We start from the raw sequence: 19202 nt of genomic DNA, 5'->3' as shown, positions 1-19202 counted from the left end.
CTGTTAAACCTAGGGTGTGTATTCTTGTAATGAAAATGGACTTGTAATTGACATGAATTGATCAACTAACAATTCACTTGTATTACTTAAAACTGCCTGCAATAGCAATTTCAAAGTGTTGGAAGGAAATTTTGTATTATAATTAAGTTGTATGGGTATAGTACCTCATATTATACTATAAATATACTTAATGTGTATGAAGAATAATCTTAATTTTGAATTCTGTATTAATGTATCAAAATTAAACTTATTTTGCATCAACAAAATTCTATACCAATGAATTAAAAATAATCCTGTTGGTGAGCAGAAGTTAAGGCCTTAAGTTGAGGAGTAGGTTCAGTGATCTACTTTTTGTCCTGTCACCCCTATATATTTCTATATCACCCCTTCTTTCTTCTCAACCCTTATCTCCATAACTAAGAAAGGAAGATAAAGGAAAAAAGAGACCTCCCTCAGTCTAACCTCAATTTGTTTCTTAATAAGACGAAAAATTAATAGAAATTATTTCATATTTCAACTGCTAATAGAAAGGCCAAAGATTAAAAGTGATAGGGTACCAGCACTTAAATGGAAAGCTATGATGCTCATAAGATTATTTCAGACATCTTGCCTGATCACAAATCTCTGCTCTATACATCACATAATGTTAATTCTGTTTTGTGAACATTATGGAAAAATAGAAGATGAATTCTAAGAAATAGTCTGGTTAACTTGAGGTCTTTGAAGGAACATGTTTGTAATGGGGATATAGTACAGAAAGAGAGGCAGGGGAGAGACAGAGGTGGGGGGGCATGGAGGGAACACAATATGGCTTCATCTAATACAACAGTTCACCAAAGAAGAAGGTTTCTAATGGGGAATTGGTGCATACAGCAGGATGCGTCTGACTTACCTTCTTAGCAATACGCTTGGCTTCCAGTGAGCTCATTCTGAAGTTGTCTTGGTGATTTATTATTTCCTATGTCCCTCCAGATTTCAACCTCCCTGAGGTATCCTGGAGTTATTAAATTTCCTTCTGTGTTTCCCTCAGTGGAAGAGAAACTGTACAAATTGCATCCTGATTTTTAAGAAATATCAACTAGAATCCTAAAGGGGCACTATTCCATCATAGCAATCCAATATTTCCTTTAAAGCAAATGGGAGAAAACTAATGAAAACATAATAAAATTAATTTTTTCACTGCCAGTGTGAAGTCTTGCTCTGTAAAATAAAAAGCAATAATTAAATTTTGAACAAAATCCATATTTACAGAATTTAAACTTAAGTAAAGCCATTAAGTTTCTTATGATTATGTTTACAAGAATGAATGAATTAACTTTTGTAAAATGTTTCATAAACTACTGTAATAGAACTTGAAAGAGATTCATACAAAACTAGGACTGTAGCCATCCTACAAATATTAAGAAGATAACCTTACTAACCTTACTAATAAATCAAAAAACAATTTCTACCACATTTAACTTTTATCTTGGTTATTAAGAAACAGTTATTAAATCTGTTTCAAGGTTTTTTGGTTATTTATGAAAATGATTGATGATTTTCTTTTAATGTTTCTCAGAATTAATTTATGCAGTTGTCTTCCTCCAAGGAGTGGTGTGTGTGTAAATGTGTGTGTGTGAGTGTGTGTATGTGTGTGTGTATGTGTATAACATGTTTACATTTTGTTACCATATATGCTTAGTGTTCTGTTAATTTTTGCTCCTAGGATTATTATTTTTTCTGACTAATTTGTATCTTTGTATCTTCTCCATGTAAATTTATTTAAAAAGCTGTACTTTCTTTACATACACTCATTTTGTATGATAGTATAGACTACTATTTATCCATACAGTGTTTGCTTTTATAAATCAAAAATTAAAAGTAGAAAGTCTGACTAATGGTAAAATTAAGTTTTATTTTCAATCTTGAATTAAGTGTATTATACAATAGATACTAAGTGTGTATGTGTGACTTTTGAAAATATAACTCTTAAGTCGTGCCAAAGAAAACAGCCTACTCTGGTGCCTCACATTTGACCATGTCCCCTGGAGGGGGAGACCTGGTGGCACTCAGAGGAAGGATAGCAGGCTACCAAGAAGAGACTTGATACCCTATGAGCATATACAGGGGGAGGAGGTCCCCCTCAGTCACAGTCATAGGGGAGGGGAATAAGGGGAAAATGAGAGGGAGGGAAGAATGGAAGGATACAAGGGATGGGATAATCATTGAGATGTAACAAGAATAAACTAATAAAAAAAAAGAAAATATAGCTCAAACTAATATATTGTAAGTCTTACTTACTGCCTTATCTTTCTCACAATATGTTGCTCTTTTCAATTCAGCTCTCTGATAACCAAAGTAAATAATACTTTATATTATTGACTGAATCTCATCTGAAATATAAAAATATTAAGCATTGTCTCATCCTTTGTCTTTCATGTCATTATCACAACCTCTGTTTTTCTCCCATCACACTAATCTCAAAATTGGATTCACCCTCCTCTTTTAAAAAGATTGATATATTGTATATGTATGTATACACACACACACATATATATACATATATGCATAAACACAATTATGCAAGTCAGAATAGAGTGGTAGGGCTACATAGGGTGGTAAGCCTTCTGTTCTAGGTCCTGGGAACCAAAGTCAGGACTCTGAGGAGAGACACAATCATTCTCTCCAGTTTCTATCCTCCTCTTTTGACATCTCTCTCTCTCTCTCTCTCTCTCTCTCTCTCTCTCTCTCTCTCTCTCTCTCTCTCTCCATTTCCTCATTTTATAGTCCTTTATTTTGACAACCACAATTTAAATAACAATAAATAACAAATTCATTCTTATTTTATGAGACAGTGTTTAATATAGCATAGACAGCAAATAAACTCAAACAAACTTCTATGTGGTTAAAACCAACCTTGAATTCCTGATCTTTCTAGCTCTACCTCATAAGCACTAAGATTACAGGCCTGTGTCGCAACACATGAGTATAACTGGTGTTAAATACATTTCGTTGCCCAGTGGCTAGCTAGCCATTAATGCAGCTATCTCCAAAAGGAGATTTTATCAAACAGAGGTGACTTGTTGTGGATTTACAGAGACTGAAAACCCAACCAAAGAACGTGCATGGCCTGAACCTAGGCCCCTGAGAAATATCTAAGTGACGGGCAGCTTAGTATTCATGGGGGTCCTCTGGCAAGTAGAGCTAGTGCCAACTCTGACATGGACTCTATTTCCAGCTTTTGAATCACTTTCCCTTGGCTGGACTGCCTTGTCTCGCCGCAGTGGAGGAGAATGCACTTGGTCCTGAAGTGACTGGATGTGCCAGGGAGTGTCAGTAAAAGGTGGGAAAGAAGGGGTGCCCTTTTCTAAGAAGGGTAGTGGGGAAAGGGAGAAGAGTGTGGGAGACCAGGACAGGGAGGAGAGGGGGAAGGGGCTGGGATAAGGGTATAAAGTGAAAAAAATAAAAGCCTCAACATAAGAAAAAAGGGGAAATATAGGAATATAATATAGAAAATATATAAACATAATAGGCGAACAGGATAGGTTATTGAATCTACTCTTCAATTATGGAACTATTGTCATCCTTAAATATTTTTAAATCATTGCTAAAGTATTCTGTATATTGATACAATAGTAAGTTTATTTCTGATACATTCATATAGAATTTTATATATTGATTCAAATTTAGGATTACTTTGATAAACATATGTATGTGTATTTCTACTTTGGTTTGAGTTATTGGACCTATACAACTCATTTACAAATGTAAGGTTTATTCCAGTGTTACTAAAGTTGCTATTACAGACTGCTTGAGGTAATTAAATTATACAAGTTAATGGTAAATCAATCAGACTCATGGTCATGTCAGATATTAGTCTTGTTTCGCACAGATTTATATACCCTATGTTGAATATCTAGAAATAGACAACATTTGCCTGTTCAGATTTATTATAGATAAATATTCAATAGATAGATGACTGATAGATTAGATAGATAGATAGATATGATTATACACTACATAAATATAAATGTGAATACAATGATAGATGGTCCTCAAAAACTTCAGAGACCTACAAATATGGAATTGAAGATGGTTTTGTTGATTTAAGGCCTTTTTGACTTAAGACATGTCAGGCAACACTCCCAACATAGTCAATGAAGATAATGAGCATCATAATATCTCCCTTTGTAGACAGCTTCATTAATGCCAAGGTAGCCAATAGGAGAAAATGCCGCTTTCTCTCTACAGAAAATATGATGTCCAAAATGGGCAAGACTTGGATGAAGGCTGAGTTCATAGCAAAGCTCTGCCATGACAGGGTAAGCAAAGCCTTATTTTCCTGCTTCACAATTATGTCTGTAGGATATACTAGGAAAGAAGGCTTAAGATGATGCACTACCATTATATAGAGAGAATGGTGACTAATTGAAAAGTAAACTTTCCCTGTCATTTCTTACTTTTGGAAGCTGCTTGCCTGGACTTCCTACTTCAGCAATAATTTATTCCTTCTCAAGCGTTTGATGGGGTTGAAGACTAGATAGTTATGGCTTTAGTTAGGCTTAAGTTGTTTAGGATTTAAGAAAATGTTTTAAGGTCCAGAAAAATGTTTTTAATATATTTTATTAATTTATTCATATTACATCTCAATGGTTATCCCATACCCTGTATCCTCCCATTCCTCCCTCCCTCCCATTTTTCCCTTACTACCCTCCCCTATGCTTGTGACTGAGGGGGACCTTCTCCCCCTGTATATGTTCATAGGGTATCAAGTCTCTTCTTGGTAGCCTGCTATCCTTCCTCTGAGTGCCACCAGGCCTCCCCATCCAGGGGATGTGGTCAAATATGGGGCACCAGAGTACATGTGAAAGTCAGACCCCACTCTCCACTCAACTGTGGATAATGTCCTGTCCATTGGCTAGATCTGGGTAGGGGTTAGAAGTTTACTGCACATATTGTCCTTGGCTGGTGCCATAGTTTGAGCCCAGGGGTCCTGCTCAGAGTAGAAAAGTGTTTTTGAGTTGTAAAATACAAGAAAATGGTCTAGGTGTAACCTTTTAAACTCATCTAGATAGGATAGATAATATTTTCTTCAAAATTGCCAAAAAGAAATATGCTAAACATTTTGAATGAACATTTACATATGAATTTCCAGATTGTTCCATAACTGTTTTTACTATATGTAGTATATTATAAATAAAGTCCGTATGTGCATATATATTTATCCCAGATATCTTCTTTCAGCGTTACATCTAAGTGTTACATCAAGTGTTGAGCTTGAAGCCTACCAAAGATGACTGTAATGCCAAATACTCAAGGCCACTTTCCTAGCATCTTGGTTCTAAAAGTGTTCCTGTGTGCTTTCTCTGGTGAGGAGCAATGCTCTTTAGCCTAGTATTTTAGCCAAATGAGCCTATGTCATTGGTTCTTTGCCTTCCTTACTTATCAGCATTGGCTGAATTACAGTGTAAATGTTCATACTGCCAGCCTTTCCTTCTATTCCCACAGTCATTTTCCAGCACCAAGAAGATAAAGTTTCTTTTGTGGGGTGAGAGAAAATCTCTAGAACAACAAGAAAAATAAAACAAACACATTCAAAAGGGATGGTTCAACACATATAAATCAATAAGTGTAATCCACCACATAAACAGACTGAAAGTAAAAAACCATACAGTCATCTCATCAAATGAAAAATAAGTCTTTGACAAAATCGTACACCACTTTATGATAAAATTACAGTGGAGAATAGAGACACAAGGTGCCGCAGACGGTCTCAGTTGGGTATAGGTCCTTGGGGTCGGAGTTCTTGAAACTTTGGTGGGCAGAAGGTAGACAAGTGACAAACAGACCAACTCAGGAGAAGTTTGAATCTGAGTGTATTTTGGAGGCAAGCAAGCCAGGTTTATATACATATTTTAAAATGGGGGCGCTCACACGTGGTTACATTATTTTCCATACAAATAAAAAATACAAGATGCAGTGTAATTATGTTATCATCAATCTTTAACAATTATTCATAAGTCATTAGATTGGTATCAGTGCATGTGCTGTATTTATCAAAGGTCAATGTTCTCTCATTATGCCAAACACCAAATGACATTTTGTCCTAGTACAGAAACACTTGCTGATCCATGTTCTTTTCTGACCTATTCATACTAGCCACAAATCAGAAACAGCCCAAATGTACATCATTGGATAAATAGATGATGAAAATATAGCATATTTACACTATTGAATATTTCTCAGTTGTGAAAAATTATGTTTGCAGGTAAATAAATGGAGCTGTTAAATAATTATCGTGAGAACTGCATCCTAAACCCAGACATACCTATATGGTATGTATTTGTACATAGATAAGCTACAATCTGTAGAATCACAGAACAAGGGACTAGGAAGTGGGAAGGACCTCCTTAGGAAGAAAGTGAAACAGCTTAGATAGTTATGGAAAGAAGGTGCCTTACATAGGTATTTTTAAATTGAAAAATGAAATCATTCATATTACATCTCATTTGCTACCCCATCCCATGCATCCTCCCATTCCTCCCTCCCTCCCACTTTCACCCCATTCCCCTTCCCTATGACTGTGACTGAGAGGGACCTCTTCCCCCTGAATATGGTGCTAGGGTATCAAGTCTCTTCTTGGTAGCCTGCTATCCTTCCTCCGAGAGCCACCAGGCCTCTCCATCAAGGGGACATGGCCAAATATGGGACACCAGAGTTCGTGTAAAAGTCAGTCCCTACTCTCCACTTAACTGTGGAAACTGTCCTGTCCATTGGCTAGATATGGGTAGGGGTTTGATGATGACTGCATGTATTGTCCTTGGTTGGTGCCAAAGATCGAGCAGAATCTCTGGGCCCAGATTCACCCATCATAGTGTTCTTCTTGTTGTTTTCTAGGACCCTCTGGATCCATTGATTTCCCTATCTCCTATATTTCTCTCATCTAGAGTCCTAATAGGATGGATATCCTCACCTCTATCCCACTTTCCTAGTAAGTGAAGACTTTTATGAGACATACCCCTTGGGTTAGTGTCCAGTTATAAGTGAGTATATACCATTTGAGTCTATCTGCTTCTGGATTAGCTCACTTATTATGATCATTTCCAATTCAATCCATTTGTCCACAAATTTCAGAAATTCCTTGTTTTTAATAGCTGAGTAGTATTCCATAGTGTAAATGTAACACAGTTTCTTAATCCATTTCTCTACTGAGGAACACTTAGGCTGTTTCCAGGTTCTGGGTATTATGAATAAGGCCACTATGAACAAGGTTGAGCATATGTCCTGTTGTATGCTGGAGCATCTTCTGGGTATATTCCAAGGAGTGGTATTGGCTGGGTCTTGAGGAAGCCCTATTCCCAGTTTTCTGAGATAGTGCTAGACAGATTTCTGAATTGGCTGCACTAGTTTACATTCCCACCAGCAATGAAGGAGTGTTCCTCTTTCTCCACATCCTCACCAGCATTTGGTGATCTTACATAGGGTTTTAACTGATGTGAAGAGACAGCATGACCAAGACAACTCTTCTTACTTGTTTTTGTTTTGTTTTGTCATTGTTCTGTTTTATTCTTTTTTAATTTATTCTTAATTTATACATTTACTTTACATCCTGATCTTAACTCCCTCCCTCCTCTCCTCCTGGTTCCTCCTTCCCCAAATCTTCCCCTATCTTCTCTGCCTTTGCACTCTTAAAAGGGGAGCCCTCCCCCCAGCCCACCCCACCAACCCAGCTCATCAAGTCAAATCAGGACTGAGCTCCTCCTCATCCACTGACCTCAGGCAAATCTGCCCAGTTAAGGCGAATTGATCACTGATTGAAAGCAGACAGCAGAGTTTAATTGGGGTTGGTTTGCAATTTCAGCAGTGGTCCAGTACATTATCATCATGGTGGGAAGCATGGCACTGTGCAGGGAGACTTGGTTCTGGAGGAGGCAAGAGTTCTACATCTTGATTTGAAGACATCCACAGGGAAAATCTGATTCCACGCTCAGTGTAGCCTGAGCTTAGGAGCCCTGAAAGCCTACCTACACAGTGTCACACTTCCATCAAATACATGTATATATAATGTGATTAAATGAAATCATGGGTCAGATGGTGGTCCAACTAAAGTTCTTTCTTCACCAAATGAAGCTTTCAGTACCAGGACTGTGTTGCATCTATAATCAAGTTCTTGGCAAAAGAGGCTTCATGGAAATCCTCAAGCAACCCGGGCTATTGCCAAGGTTATCGGCTGTTCTCCAAAACTGACAGTAAGGTCTTCACCCCTATTTACTATTGTTAATGATACTGGAAGTTTCTCTGTGTCTTAGCAAAGACTAAAGGTAATCACGCACCCAGCTACACATCCATTGCTCTATATTAGTAAACTGTATGTAAGATGCGTTACTGCAATAGTGGCAGAAAGCTTGCGCTAATGACCAAACCATGTTATTAGATTAAAGGTGTACTCCACAAGATAAAATCTATCCTTGACACTACCTGGGCATCCAGGAACCTGAACTAGATTGTCCATGGACCACAGGGGGAAAGCAAATGCTACTGTTCTGATCAACGAACATAGCAAGAAAATGACTCCTAATGGCATTCTGTTATACTCATAAATAAGTGTCTCACTCAGGCATCATCAGAGAAGCTTCCTTCTGAAGTAGATGAGAATAATACAGAGATTTAGAGCTATGCAATGTGCAGACAGTGAAAAGCTTCATAACACTACATTCTAAATTAGATTTCCCCATCAAATCTCTCATCTCACAGCTCAGGAAACCTTGTGGGAGTGGAATTCTCTCTAGAATCTAAGAGCTAGAGGCATGAAGAACACCATGGAAACAAGGCATTCTAAAGACAACTGCACCAATTCATATACGAACTCACAGAGACTCAGATAGCACATGCATATTCTGCACTGGTCTGGGACTCATGGGGTCCCAGCACTAGAGGCAAAGTAGACACAAGCTTTCATCCCCTATTCCAGAAGCTACCCCACATTGATAACCACTTGCAAATGAAACGTTAAAGAAGATGATGGGCATCAAAGAACCTCCTTATGGAGATGGCTTCAAATGTGGCAAACAAGCCACTGGGAAAAATGTCCTCATTCCTGCCACAAGCAGTATTCTGCCTAAAAATGGGCAGCATAGATGCAGGCAGAGTAGAAGGCCAAACTCTACCAAGACAGAGTTTGCAAGACAGGGTAAGCAAGGCCTCAATAGTTCCTGCCTTGGGAATATGTCTGGCAGAGATATTGGGCCAGAAGGCCGAAGATGATACTCCAACATTATAGAGAGTGTCAGGTGACTGTTCAGGCAGTAAACTGTCTCAGTCATTTTGTTCATTTTGGTAGCTGTTTACCTGCACTGCTGGTTCACTCAGGAATTTAAGTCTTATTCCTTCTCAAGTGTCTGAGGGATATTGAAGAACAGATGGTTTAGTTCTACAATCAAGTTTAGCTGGTTAGGGGATAAGATCATTTTAGACCAAGATAAAGGGGTTAGGTTAATAGAGATGAGATATGATAAATACTGAATTTCATCCTGAAATTTAGACCCAACAAAATAGGAAAGATGTTTACTTAAAGTTTCACAAATATAAATAGCCAAATCACTATGAATGTAAAATTTATAGAATTCATGATTGTCACATGGTTCTCCCTGCTGTATGCAGTTTGTTTTATGCATGTATAATAAAGTAAATGTATATGAGAAAAAAAAACATAAATTTACACAAGCAAGTCTAATGAGTATCCAAACCAGTCTTAAGGCTAGGCCTATGCCTTGTCATAGATGACCAAAACAAAAGGAACTCAATGTAATTTTTGGAGGTTTTTATTCTTATAATGGTTTTTAAAGCAGTTTTCCTTTTTTACTGTAAATGTTTTTTCATATATACTATGATTTAAGATTTTGTGTTTTGAGGATTTCTGTGTTTGTCAATAGGTCTCTCCATGCCCATAATGTTTCTTGTGCTTTTCCTCTGAATCTTTGTCTGTTAGTTTGTTGATTTCATCCTGTTTAGGTTTGTTTGTTTTTATTTTATGATTAATTTTTTCTCAGATATCTCTTCTTTATCTATTAAGAGAGATGACGGAAGTATGTGGATTTAGGTAGGTGGTAATATATTGTATGAAAAAACCATTTTCAATAGAAATCAAATAAATATAACAAAATTTGCTTATCTACCTTTAATTAAATATTTCACTCTATAAAAATATTAAAAGTGCATGCAAAATTTATAACACAAAGAAGTAAAATAAGTATTTCTTTCTTTCATGTATAATTTGTAGCATCTCATGATTCATTATTTGTATCATGCTTTGTCTAGTTCATTATTTAGTTATTTAATTGCAAATGGAATAACCACTGGCTTACATTGTGTTACAGACAGTTGAAGGAGCATTGCTTCTTTAAATTGACTCAATTACCTCTGCTACTCCTCAACTATTTATTATGAAATAAAAGAAAATTATATAATCAATAGGGACAATATTTGTAAATACTTTACTATGTTGTCATATTGTGCCAGGCAGCATTTCAGGATATCTTGGAAATATAGAATTTAGTCTTTATAATGATCTTATTTATATATTCTTATTTATTTCTATTTTCAAAAGTGGCAGCTGAAACTTAGATAATCCTAGAACCTTCTTGAAGTTCCATATCAAGAAACTTGTAAAGCCTAAACTTTAACTCAAAAAAACATGATCAGAACTTATTTTTCTTCCTTGATTTCTCCGTATGTACAACTCCTGACTTCCATAGCCTGCATCTGACAGGAATGTCGGATAGCCAAGCTACAATAGGTGTGGCCACTGAGAACTCTTATTAGACCAGATGACGCCAGGAAGGGAACTCAAGGTACTTTGTCTATTATTTCACCCTGCCGTGGCAGATGTTTCTAGCAGAAACTGCCCACCACAAAACTCCTTTCAGTGGTATTTTGGCTACAACATGCTTCCCACCAAGTTTCTACTCTCTGTGTCCCAACATCCACTGAGCTGGTGATAAGGATGTATTTAAGATTCTATTTGCTAGCCACACTTTGTCTGATGTAGTATGGTTCTTTCTCAGGAATTGTGTCAATTTTCCAGGTGCACTGAATTTTCTCCTTTTTTTTTTATAATCATAAACTCACAATTTACTAGAAAGGGGAATTTCCCACTTTATACTTAGGTAAAGTTCTAAAAACTTTTCCTGAAAAAATAATAGGATCAGGGGTATGTATAGAGAGTTGGCTCAGTGGTTACGAACAGTGACTGCTCTTCGACAAAACCTGGGTTCGATTCCGAGGACCCAAATGGTGGCCCATGATCATCTGTAGCTTCAATGTCATGGAATCTGAGGCTTCTGACCCTCACAAGCATCGCACACATATGTGTCATGCAGGTATACATGTATGCAACATGCTCACATATCATACCATAATAAAACAAATACTGCTCACCAAGTTTGTAAAACTTGATAGAATTTCTCTAGAAATGAGAGATATATCTACAGCATTTTGATAATTGCAGTTTAGGATACATTATTTTCATTTTTCATACAAACAAGCATTATCTCTTGATTTGGACCTCCTAACATTGCAGGAAAGCATGGCTAAGTAAACTTTATGATTCAGAATAAAGATGAATAAGGATTTCTGGGGCTCTACAATTTTCATAGGTATCTCAGTGACTTAAGGATTTGAAATAAGGCTATATCTCCTAAACATCCACAGCTTCTCCCTGAAGACCATATCTCTAAATGCCTATTTAGGAGCCATCATTTTGGATATTTTCTAAACAATAAGATTTTCTATTAAAAAAAAAACTCATCACGTAATGGATAGTGGAAGAGGACTTCAGAATACATGAATATCTTCTGGATACACTAAGAACTTAAAACTGGATAAGTTCTATAAGAACAATACCATATCAATTCCCCTAAATATATTATTTTTATCCTGGGCCACAGACCATGGGATAGAGACAACCCTTGACATCATTAAGGACACCCTGCTATGTTTACAGACAGGAGCTTAGCATAGCTGTCTTCTGAGAGGTCCCACCTAGATTCTGAGACTCATAGCCATGCATTAGATGAAACTCTGGAAGTCCTGTGGAAGGGTGGGAGGCCAGGAGCATCCATGGACTGGACCAGGGCACTATCAACATGTGCATCCGATGGGCAATTTGATCTTCATATGGCTTTCCTAGTGAGTTGAGTGGGTTCTGTTTATGGCATGGATGCTCTTGCCTGCTTTCAATCACTTCCCCCTGGCAGGGCTGCCTAACCTGGTCTCAGTGGATGAAGATGAGCTCAGTCCCGATGCGACTCAATGTGTTGGTATAAATTCGTGGAAAGGAGGGCTCCTCTTTTCTGAGGAGAAGAGAAAGGGGTATAGAAAGAAGATGCTGGGAGGGGACTAAAATCGGGATGTAAAATGAGCACATAAATTAAAAATAAATAAATAAAATAAAAGTCCATAATAACTAATATTTAAAAATTACTGTTGGGGCTGGAGAGATAGCTCAGTGGTTAAGAGCACCTTTGCTCTTCCAAAGGTCCTGAGTTCAATTCCCAGCAACCATTTGGTGGTTCACAAACACTTGTAATGTGATCTGATGCCCTCTCTGGACTACAGGTGTACATGCAGGCAGAACAGTGTATATACATAATAAATAAATAAATATTTTTTAAATACTGTCTAATAATCCAAGTAAAGCATAAAATAAATTTTGAATGGTTATAATCCTTTGATGTTTAAAATGTTACTACATTTCTACTAGAAATGCAATAGATGGTCAGGTAGTGGTGGTGCACATATTTAATTCTAGAACCTGAAAGGAAAAAGCAGGGCGACCTCTAAATTTGAAGCCAGCATGGTCTACAGAGTGAATTTTAGGGATACACAAAGAAACTCTGTCTTGAAAAAACAAACAAACAAACAAATAAATAAATAAATAAATAAGCAGACAGACAAATGGGAAGGAAGGAAGAAAAGAGATGCAGGAGAAGGGGGAAAAAGAAGAGAAGAAGAAGAGGAAGAGGAAGAAGAAGAAGAAGAAGGAGAAGGAGAAGGAGAAGGAGAAGAAGAAGAAGAAGAAGAAGAAGAAGAAGAAGAAGAAGAAGAAGAAGAAGAAGAAGAAGAAGAAGAAAAAGAAGAAGAAGAAAAAGAAGAAGAAGAAAAAGAAGAAGAAGAAGAAAATGATGAAAGGACTTCTCCCCTTTAAAAAAACACAAATATATTACAGAGGATGAAAACTTGCATAACAGTAAAATGAAAATATATTGCACAATGCATGTCATTGATAAAATTCAGGAATGTCAAGGTATCCATAGATTAAAAATTTATCAAATTTGAATTCTCTTTATACTGTAGATAATTTTAAGACAATAAAAATTACATTACTGTGAGCTCTGGCATGTGGTATTTTTATTGGCAGAAGACACACATTAAAATATTCAAATGAAGGCACCAAGGGATCGTCTGGTTTAGAATCTTAGTGACAATGATAATTCTATCACTTACACACTTGTGTTTTTAATAGATTTCCAATTGGTCTAGCATTTTCCAGTGAGGGGAGGAACACTGAGCTGCAGTCACACGCAAGGTTCTGAAGGTAGATGGAGATGCTTTAGAGTGTCTACTCATGCAGTTTACAGCCTCATGAGAACATCATCTGGTACAATTACAACAAAATATGTAACAGAGAAATAGCAGGTAGCCTACTTGTACTGAGAAAAATATTTATCAATCAAAATTTCTTAATAAGGCTGATGTTTGAACTCACGTTCTCTCACATACTTGAAAGTGTCTCCTAAATGGTATCTCATATCCTACTATTTTTTCCTTTTAGGAATCAAGTAAAGGAAAGAATGATTAAATAAGGTGAATGTTTTCCCTAGGTATTAAGTTCAAGGTTTGGATTTGAGTGCTAATATCATAACTGTCAAAGACCATTTCGCGTTGTATAGCCAAAATGGCAGATTCAGATCTAGGATCCACAAATGAGAGATAATGTGGTTTTTGCATTTTTATCACTGAGACACCAAACTGAATACAATATTTTCAATTTCAGTCAAATTTTCTTTAAATTTCATGATTTTATTTTCATGTGGCATTGACTAGAATGTCACTATGTGTATGTGACATGATTTCAGTACTCATTGATCAGTTAAAAGACATTTGGGTTGTTTGTGTATGTGTGTGTACATGTATAACAAAACAATTAAATAAAAAGAAGTTATGACTGTTGTGGATATAGAAGAAATAAGTATGTGGAAACAGAGAGGTAGAAATTACATAAATATAATAGCATGCATGAAAATCTCAAATCTCAATAAACTAAATATAAATAAAAAATAATACAGTTATGTGGACAAAAAGATAATAAAAAGAATTTCAGTAACATAATTGGAAAAAAGGCACAAAGTTCAGCTACAACCAATGAATGACCAAAAAAAAAGGGGAAATAGCAGACATGATTAGGCCATGGATTCATGTAATATTAGAAGTCATACACGTTTTATCGAACTCCTGTAATAGAGAAATTGATGGAAATGCTTCATAAGAATGACCTCATCAGAAATTGGTTTTTAAAAATATTTTATTAATTTGTTCATATTACATCTCAATTGTTAGCCCATCCCTTGTACAGAAATTGGTGCTTAAATAGGAAGCTTAAGAGTATAATATTGTCATGATTTGAAGAAGATTAAATGTGAACATAAAATTAATAAAATTACAAATTAAAGAAAGAAAACTTCTGTATCTATGAACCTACAAGACATGAGAAAAAGGAGCGGAAGAGATGTCTCAGTGGTTAACCGCACTTGTTGGCCTTGCAGAGGACACACGTTTTATGCCTAGCACCTGTGTGGCAGCTCAAGCCTTCCAGTTCCAGATGATGCACTGTCCTCTTTTGGCCTCCATGGACACCTGATACATGCTGGTGCATGTAAATACATTCAGGAAAACACTCATACACATAAAATAAAATAAATCTATTTTTTAAAAAGAATTCAGAGATTGCCCTGTTTTACTATATCAGTAGACTAGGAAATGGCAATCCTAGTTAAAAATAAAAGTTGATTCAGCCAAGATATTTGATCTTAATAATTATACAGCAGAGAAAAGATACATCAAGCAACTCAACTTTGCATGCATAAATGTATGAAGCATCCATGGGTCAACAAATTTATCCAATGGAACTTGTGAAAGCATTTTATTTAAAGCCATCACAGTAGGTACAGGGGAGATGCCATAACTTGTTCTAAAGGAGGTAAAAGTCAGGTTCCACTCTGAAAATAGTGAAAAAATGGGGCTCTGAACCAAGGCTAGAGGGAGTAGATTTAAAATGACAGTAAGGAAGCAGAAGAATAAAGGGGATCCTGGCTAAACAAAATAGTCTGAGCCATTCATGAAAACAGGCCACTCTGCGCGGCCATTTCCTGATGTGAGAGGTGAGGAAGCAGATTGAGTATTGAGAATGCTTAAATAGAAGTGATCAGAGGTCCTTGCTAAAGTGTCTAGGCAGGGTCCTTTTCTAACACTGAATTTTAAAAACACAGATGGGCCTAAAAAGAGCTTGAAACCCCAAGTAAAATTCCCTCAACTAAATAACCTTTACTCTCTCATTTATTTATCTTTATCTTTTTATCTTTCCATCTGCCTTCCTATCTATTTAAACAGTACAATATTCATTTACTTTATTACTACAAATAACATGAGGGTATACAAATTTGTTACAGTTACTAAAGAGCTAATATATTGTGTACTTGTGTGCTTAATTATCATTGAATAAATATAGGCATATAACTTCATATATATTATATATACATATGTGTATCTATACATGTATGTCTAATTGTGACCAAGAGCATCAATACTGCATGAATACAAATTATATACATAATTTGAACCTTTTCCTAGCTTAAATATTAGATAAATTTAATCAAAATTATGTAATATTTATGAGGATTAATGACATAACTTTTTAGAAGTTGCTTAGCACATATGGGCACTCTTATTGTTAATATTGACATTAAATAGTCCTGTGCTGTAGATAGTCATTTAATTTTGTAACTGAGGCTTGGATTTTATGATCTTCCCAAGAGTGCACAGATAAGTTGTGAAAGACTCTGTGAACAGACCGAGTGAAAGGCAGCTCAAAATTTCCCACTGAACTGTTTTGTGTCCCAGCGGAAAGTGCTTCAATGTAGAAGAAGGAGCTGTCCTTGAGGAATAGCAATTATATCAACATACCCAAACTAAGTTCATTAATCTTAATGAAAAAGTTGAAACTTTGTGCTTGTTGAGACTGTTTTCAGTTAATATGTCCCCGTGAAGAAAGCTAAAGAAACCTTCACTCTAACAATGCCCCTGGAAACTGATTAGCAAGTAAACTAAAGTCATAGTATAGGGAATTCCCTTTGCTATGAGCAGTTTCATAATAATACCCAGAGAGACAGTTTCATCATCAACACTTAACAAACTCTGGCTTCAGTTTCTTCCCCCAAATGATTAGTAATTGTTTAATTAGAGTCAAGAAATGAAAAATTGCATTTAAAGAAAACAGCATTTTGCTTACAATTTATACCCTCTGAATTTTTTGAGGTCGAACTATAATTAGACTCATCAAGCTTTCTGTTTCCACGTTTTACGGTATGCGGAAACTTAGGAACTCTTGATCTATGTGTTGAGATGTTAAAGTGCCCCACATAATTGGAGAACATGATCACTCATTAAAAGTTTTCAGATTCACTGGAAAACTGAAACTGCTAACCTAGTTAAAAGATTTGACATGCACTATGACTAGATGCTGCTGCTGGACAGAATAAACTAAAGGAACTAAGAGGCAGCCCCTCCTTTACTCAACAGTGAAATCCAGGAGTCAAGCAGTACATGCTTAGTTCACCTAGAAATATAAAATTAAACTCAAATAAGCATATGCACTTGTTAACAATGAGTGATGGGATATTCTGTGTGAGCAGCTTGAAAGACAGCGATAGTCTACTAGCTCCAATGACTATATAGATTATTAATTTTGTACTGAGCTCAAGTAAGATGCTTATGTCTTCTCCTTGATCATTGTCAGAAAATACAACCAGCCTCAAACACCTATGTTTCAATAAATCACCTTTGTTAAAAAACTACTCACATAAATTCTGTTAAAAGGAAAGCATGAAAATTTTGTTATAAAGTGTTAAGTAATTTCATGCATGCTTGTTTAAAATGATGAGGGTATCTGCAGACAGGCATTAGTCCTCTTGAAGTTAACAAGAAACACTGGAAGTAATTATGTCAAGAATTACATAAAAGAAGCCTGTGTTCACTGGAATTTGAATTATTTGATTAAATGAAGGGAGCATGAATAACAAGAAGTCAGTACAGTCTACACTGAGGCAACTGGCATTACTGGCTAGTTTTTAGATAAGAGAGAAATACCTTATTGTTTTTTTTTATTCTATTCCCCTATTATCTAAAATTTCAAATACAGAATGGAAAAAGAAGTTGCATTTCGTCAGTATTGAAACATGAAGTCTGAAACTCTTTTGTGTTTATTGACCCAACTCATGGAAAGACTTCAGAAAGGAGCCACCTTTCTATGTATACTGTAGCAGGGGTTCAAGCTGTAAACTATGATTCTATGTTCAACAGAGATTAGGAGTTATTAACTGAAAAAGTGTAGCACAGGGACAGTGCACATGAAGAATGTTATCTGATAAAATTAGATAGTTAAAATTTTAAACTTTTTGTCAGTGTGTCTATTTGCTATATATCTATAAACTGTAAAGAAAATTCTAATAAAATTTTCACTTTCAGTTTATTTTATGAGTCAATCCATTAAGAACAGAAAAAGAAAAAGAGAAAGAAAGGTAGAAAGAAAGAAAGAAACAAAGAAAGAAAGGAAGGAAGGAAGGAAGGAAGGCCTGGAAAAGGTGGCTGAGCATTTGATGTTCCTTTGCAAGATCTCAGTTTGATTTCCAGCATCCATGTGAGGTGGCTCACAACCTCTGTGCCCAAGTTGTAGGAGATAGGACACCCACTTCTGGAATTTGAAGATATCTTACCCCCACTTGCACACATATACACAGACAGAAGCACAAATACATTCACAAAAATTAAAAATAAATTTGAAAACATAAAAAGGAAAGATACTCTTTCAATTAAAATTTTGAGTATTTATTAAAACTAAACATAAATTAGGGATTAGGAAAGATAAGCAACAATAAGAATAAATTACAACATAATAAAGCTCATGTATTGTGACTCACGCTTGATTGTCACGTGAAATGAAATGGATAAGTAGAAGTTTCTTTTATTCTTTATTATCATTGCTGTCTCCCTAATCTCTAGTGTAGGGAGGATGGCTGGTAATGGGAGGGAGACAGAAGATGTAGAAAGCTGTGAGCTCAGAACCGAGTAGGCAGAGGAGACACAACCTAGAGTATGGTAGCTGGCAAGACCAGCTAAGTGTATGAGTTTGGGGTTTAGGAAGAGACTCTGATTCGGTAAACAAATAATCAATGACGACAACGGCTATCAACTCCTAGTCTCTATACACAAGTGCACATATGTTCATTTTTACTCACATATAAAGTGTATGTACATGAAGCCGTATATCCCACACTCATATACTGACATAAAAAGAAAAGGATTAGAGAATTGCTATGAAATATAAATGCTTGAGAAAATAAATAAAAGACGTTTGAATATTCGTAAATAATAGATTAGTAGGCCTATTTAAGAATGTTAGTCCTAATATTTCAAAGAAGTCAAATCTACCTTCAAAGAAAATTACAAATTTAATGCAATTAAAGTCCAATGACTGGTGCTTTTCTTTTTCATTATATATCCTAAACCTATGTGTACACATATAAATGTACATATGTATGCAATATATATATAATTTATAAAATATATGGGTTATAAATATGAGTGACCTTTATGTATTATTCAAGAATACATAATGGTCAGAACATTCTCCACAGTAGAGTGGAGAGTGGGATATGACTTTCTCACATACTCTGGTGCCTCACCTTTGACCATGTCCCCTGGAGGGGGAGACCTGGTGGCACTCAGAGGAAGGACAGCAGGTTACCAAGAAGAGACTTGATACCCTATGAGCACATACAGGGGGAGGTAATCCCCCTCAGGAACAGTCATAGGGGAGGGAATAAGGGGAAAATGGGAGGGAGAGAAGAATGGGAGGATACAAGGGATGGGATAACCATTGAGATGTAACA

At 36.1% G+C, this 19202-nt stretch overlaps 1 protein-coding gene across 1 annotated transcript in view; it reads left to right on the top strand.

The window, feature by feature from the left end:
- Positions 1–19202, top strand: part of LOC311607350 (uncharacterized protein) — a gene marked incomplete at both ends in the record, with an annotated part of 34130 nt that overhangs the window by 10421 nt on the left and 4507 nt on the right. The window contains one exon of the mRNA XM_084799002.1: positions 4174–4301. Coding sequence (XP_084655128.1) covers positions 4174–4301 — 128 coding nt within the window. The remainder of the gene's footprint in view (positions 1–4173; positions 4302–19202) is intronic.

The sequence above is a fragment of the Acomys minous genome (assembly GCF_964271855.1).
Source record: "Acomys minous genome assembly, chromosome: 10".
In the NCBI taxonomy this organism is placed as follows: domain Eukaryota; kingdom Metazoa; phylum Chordata; class Mammalia; order Rodentia; family Muridae; genus Acomys; species Acomys minous.
The sequence above is the reverse complement of the archived record's forward strand: the minus strand, read 5'-3'. Positions and strand labels throughout refer to the sequence as shown.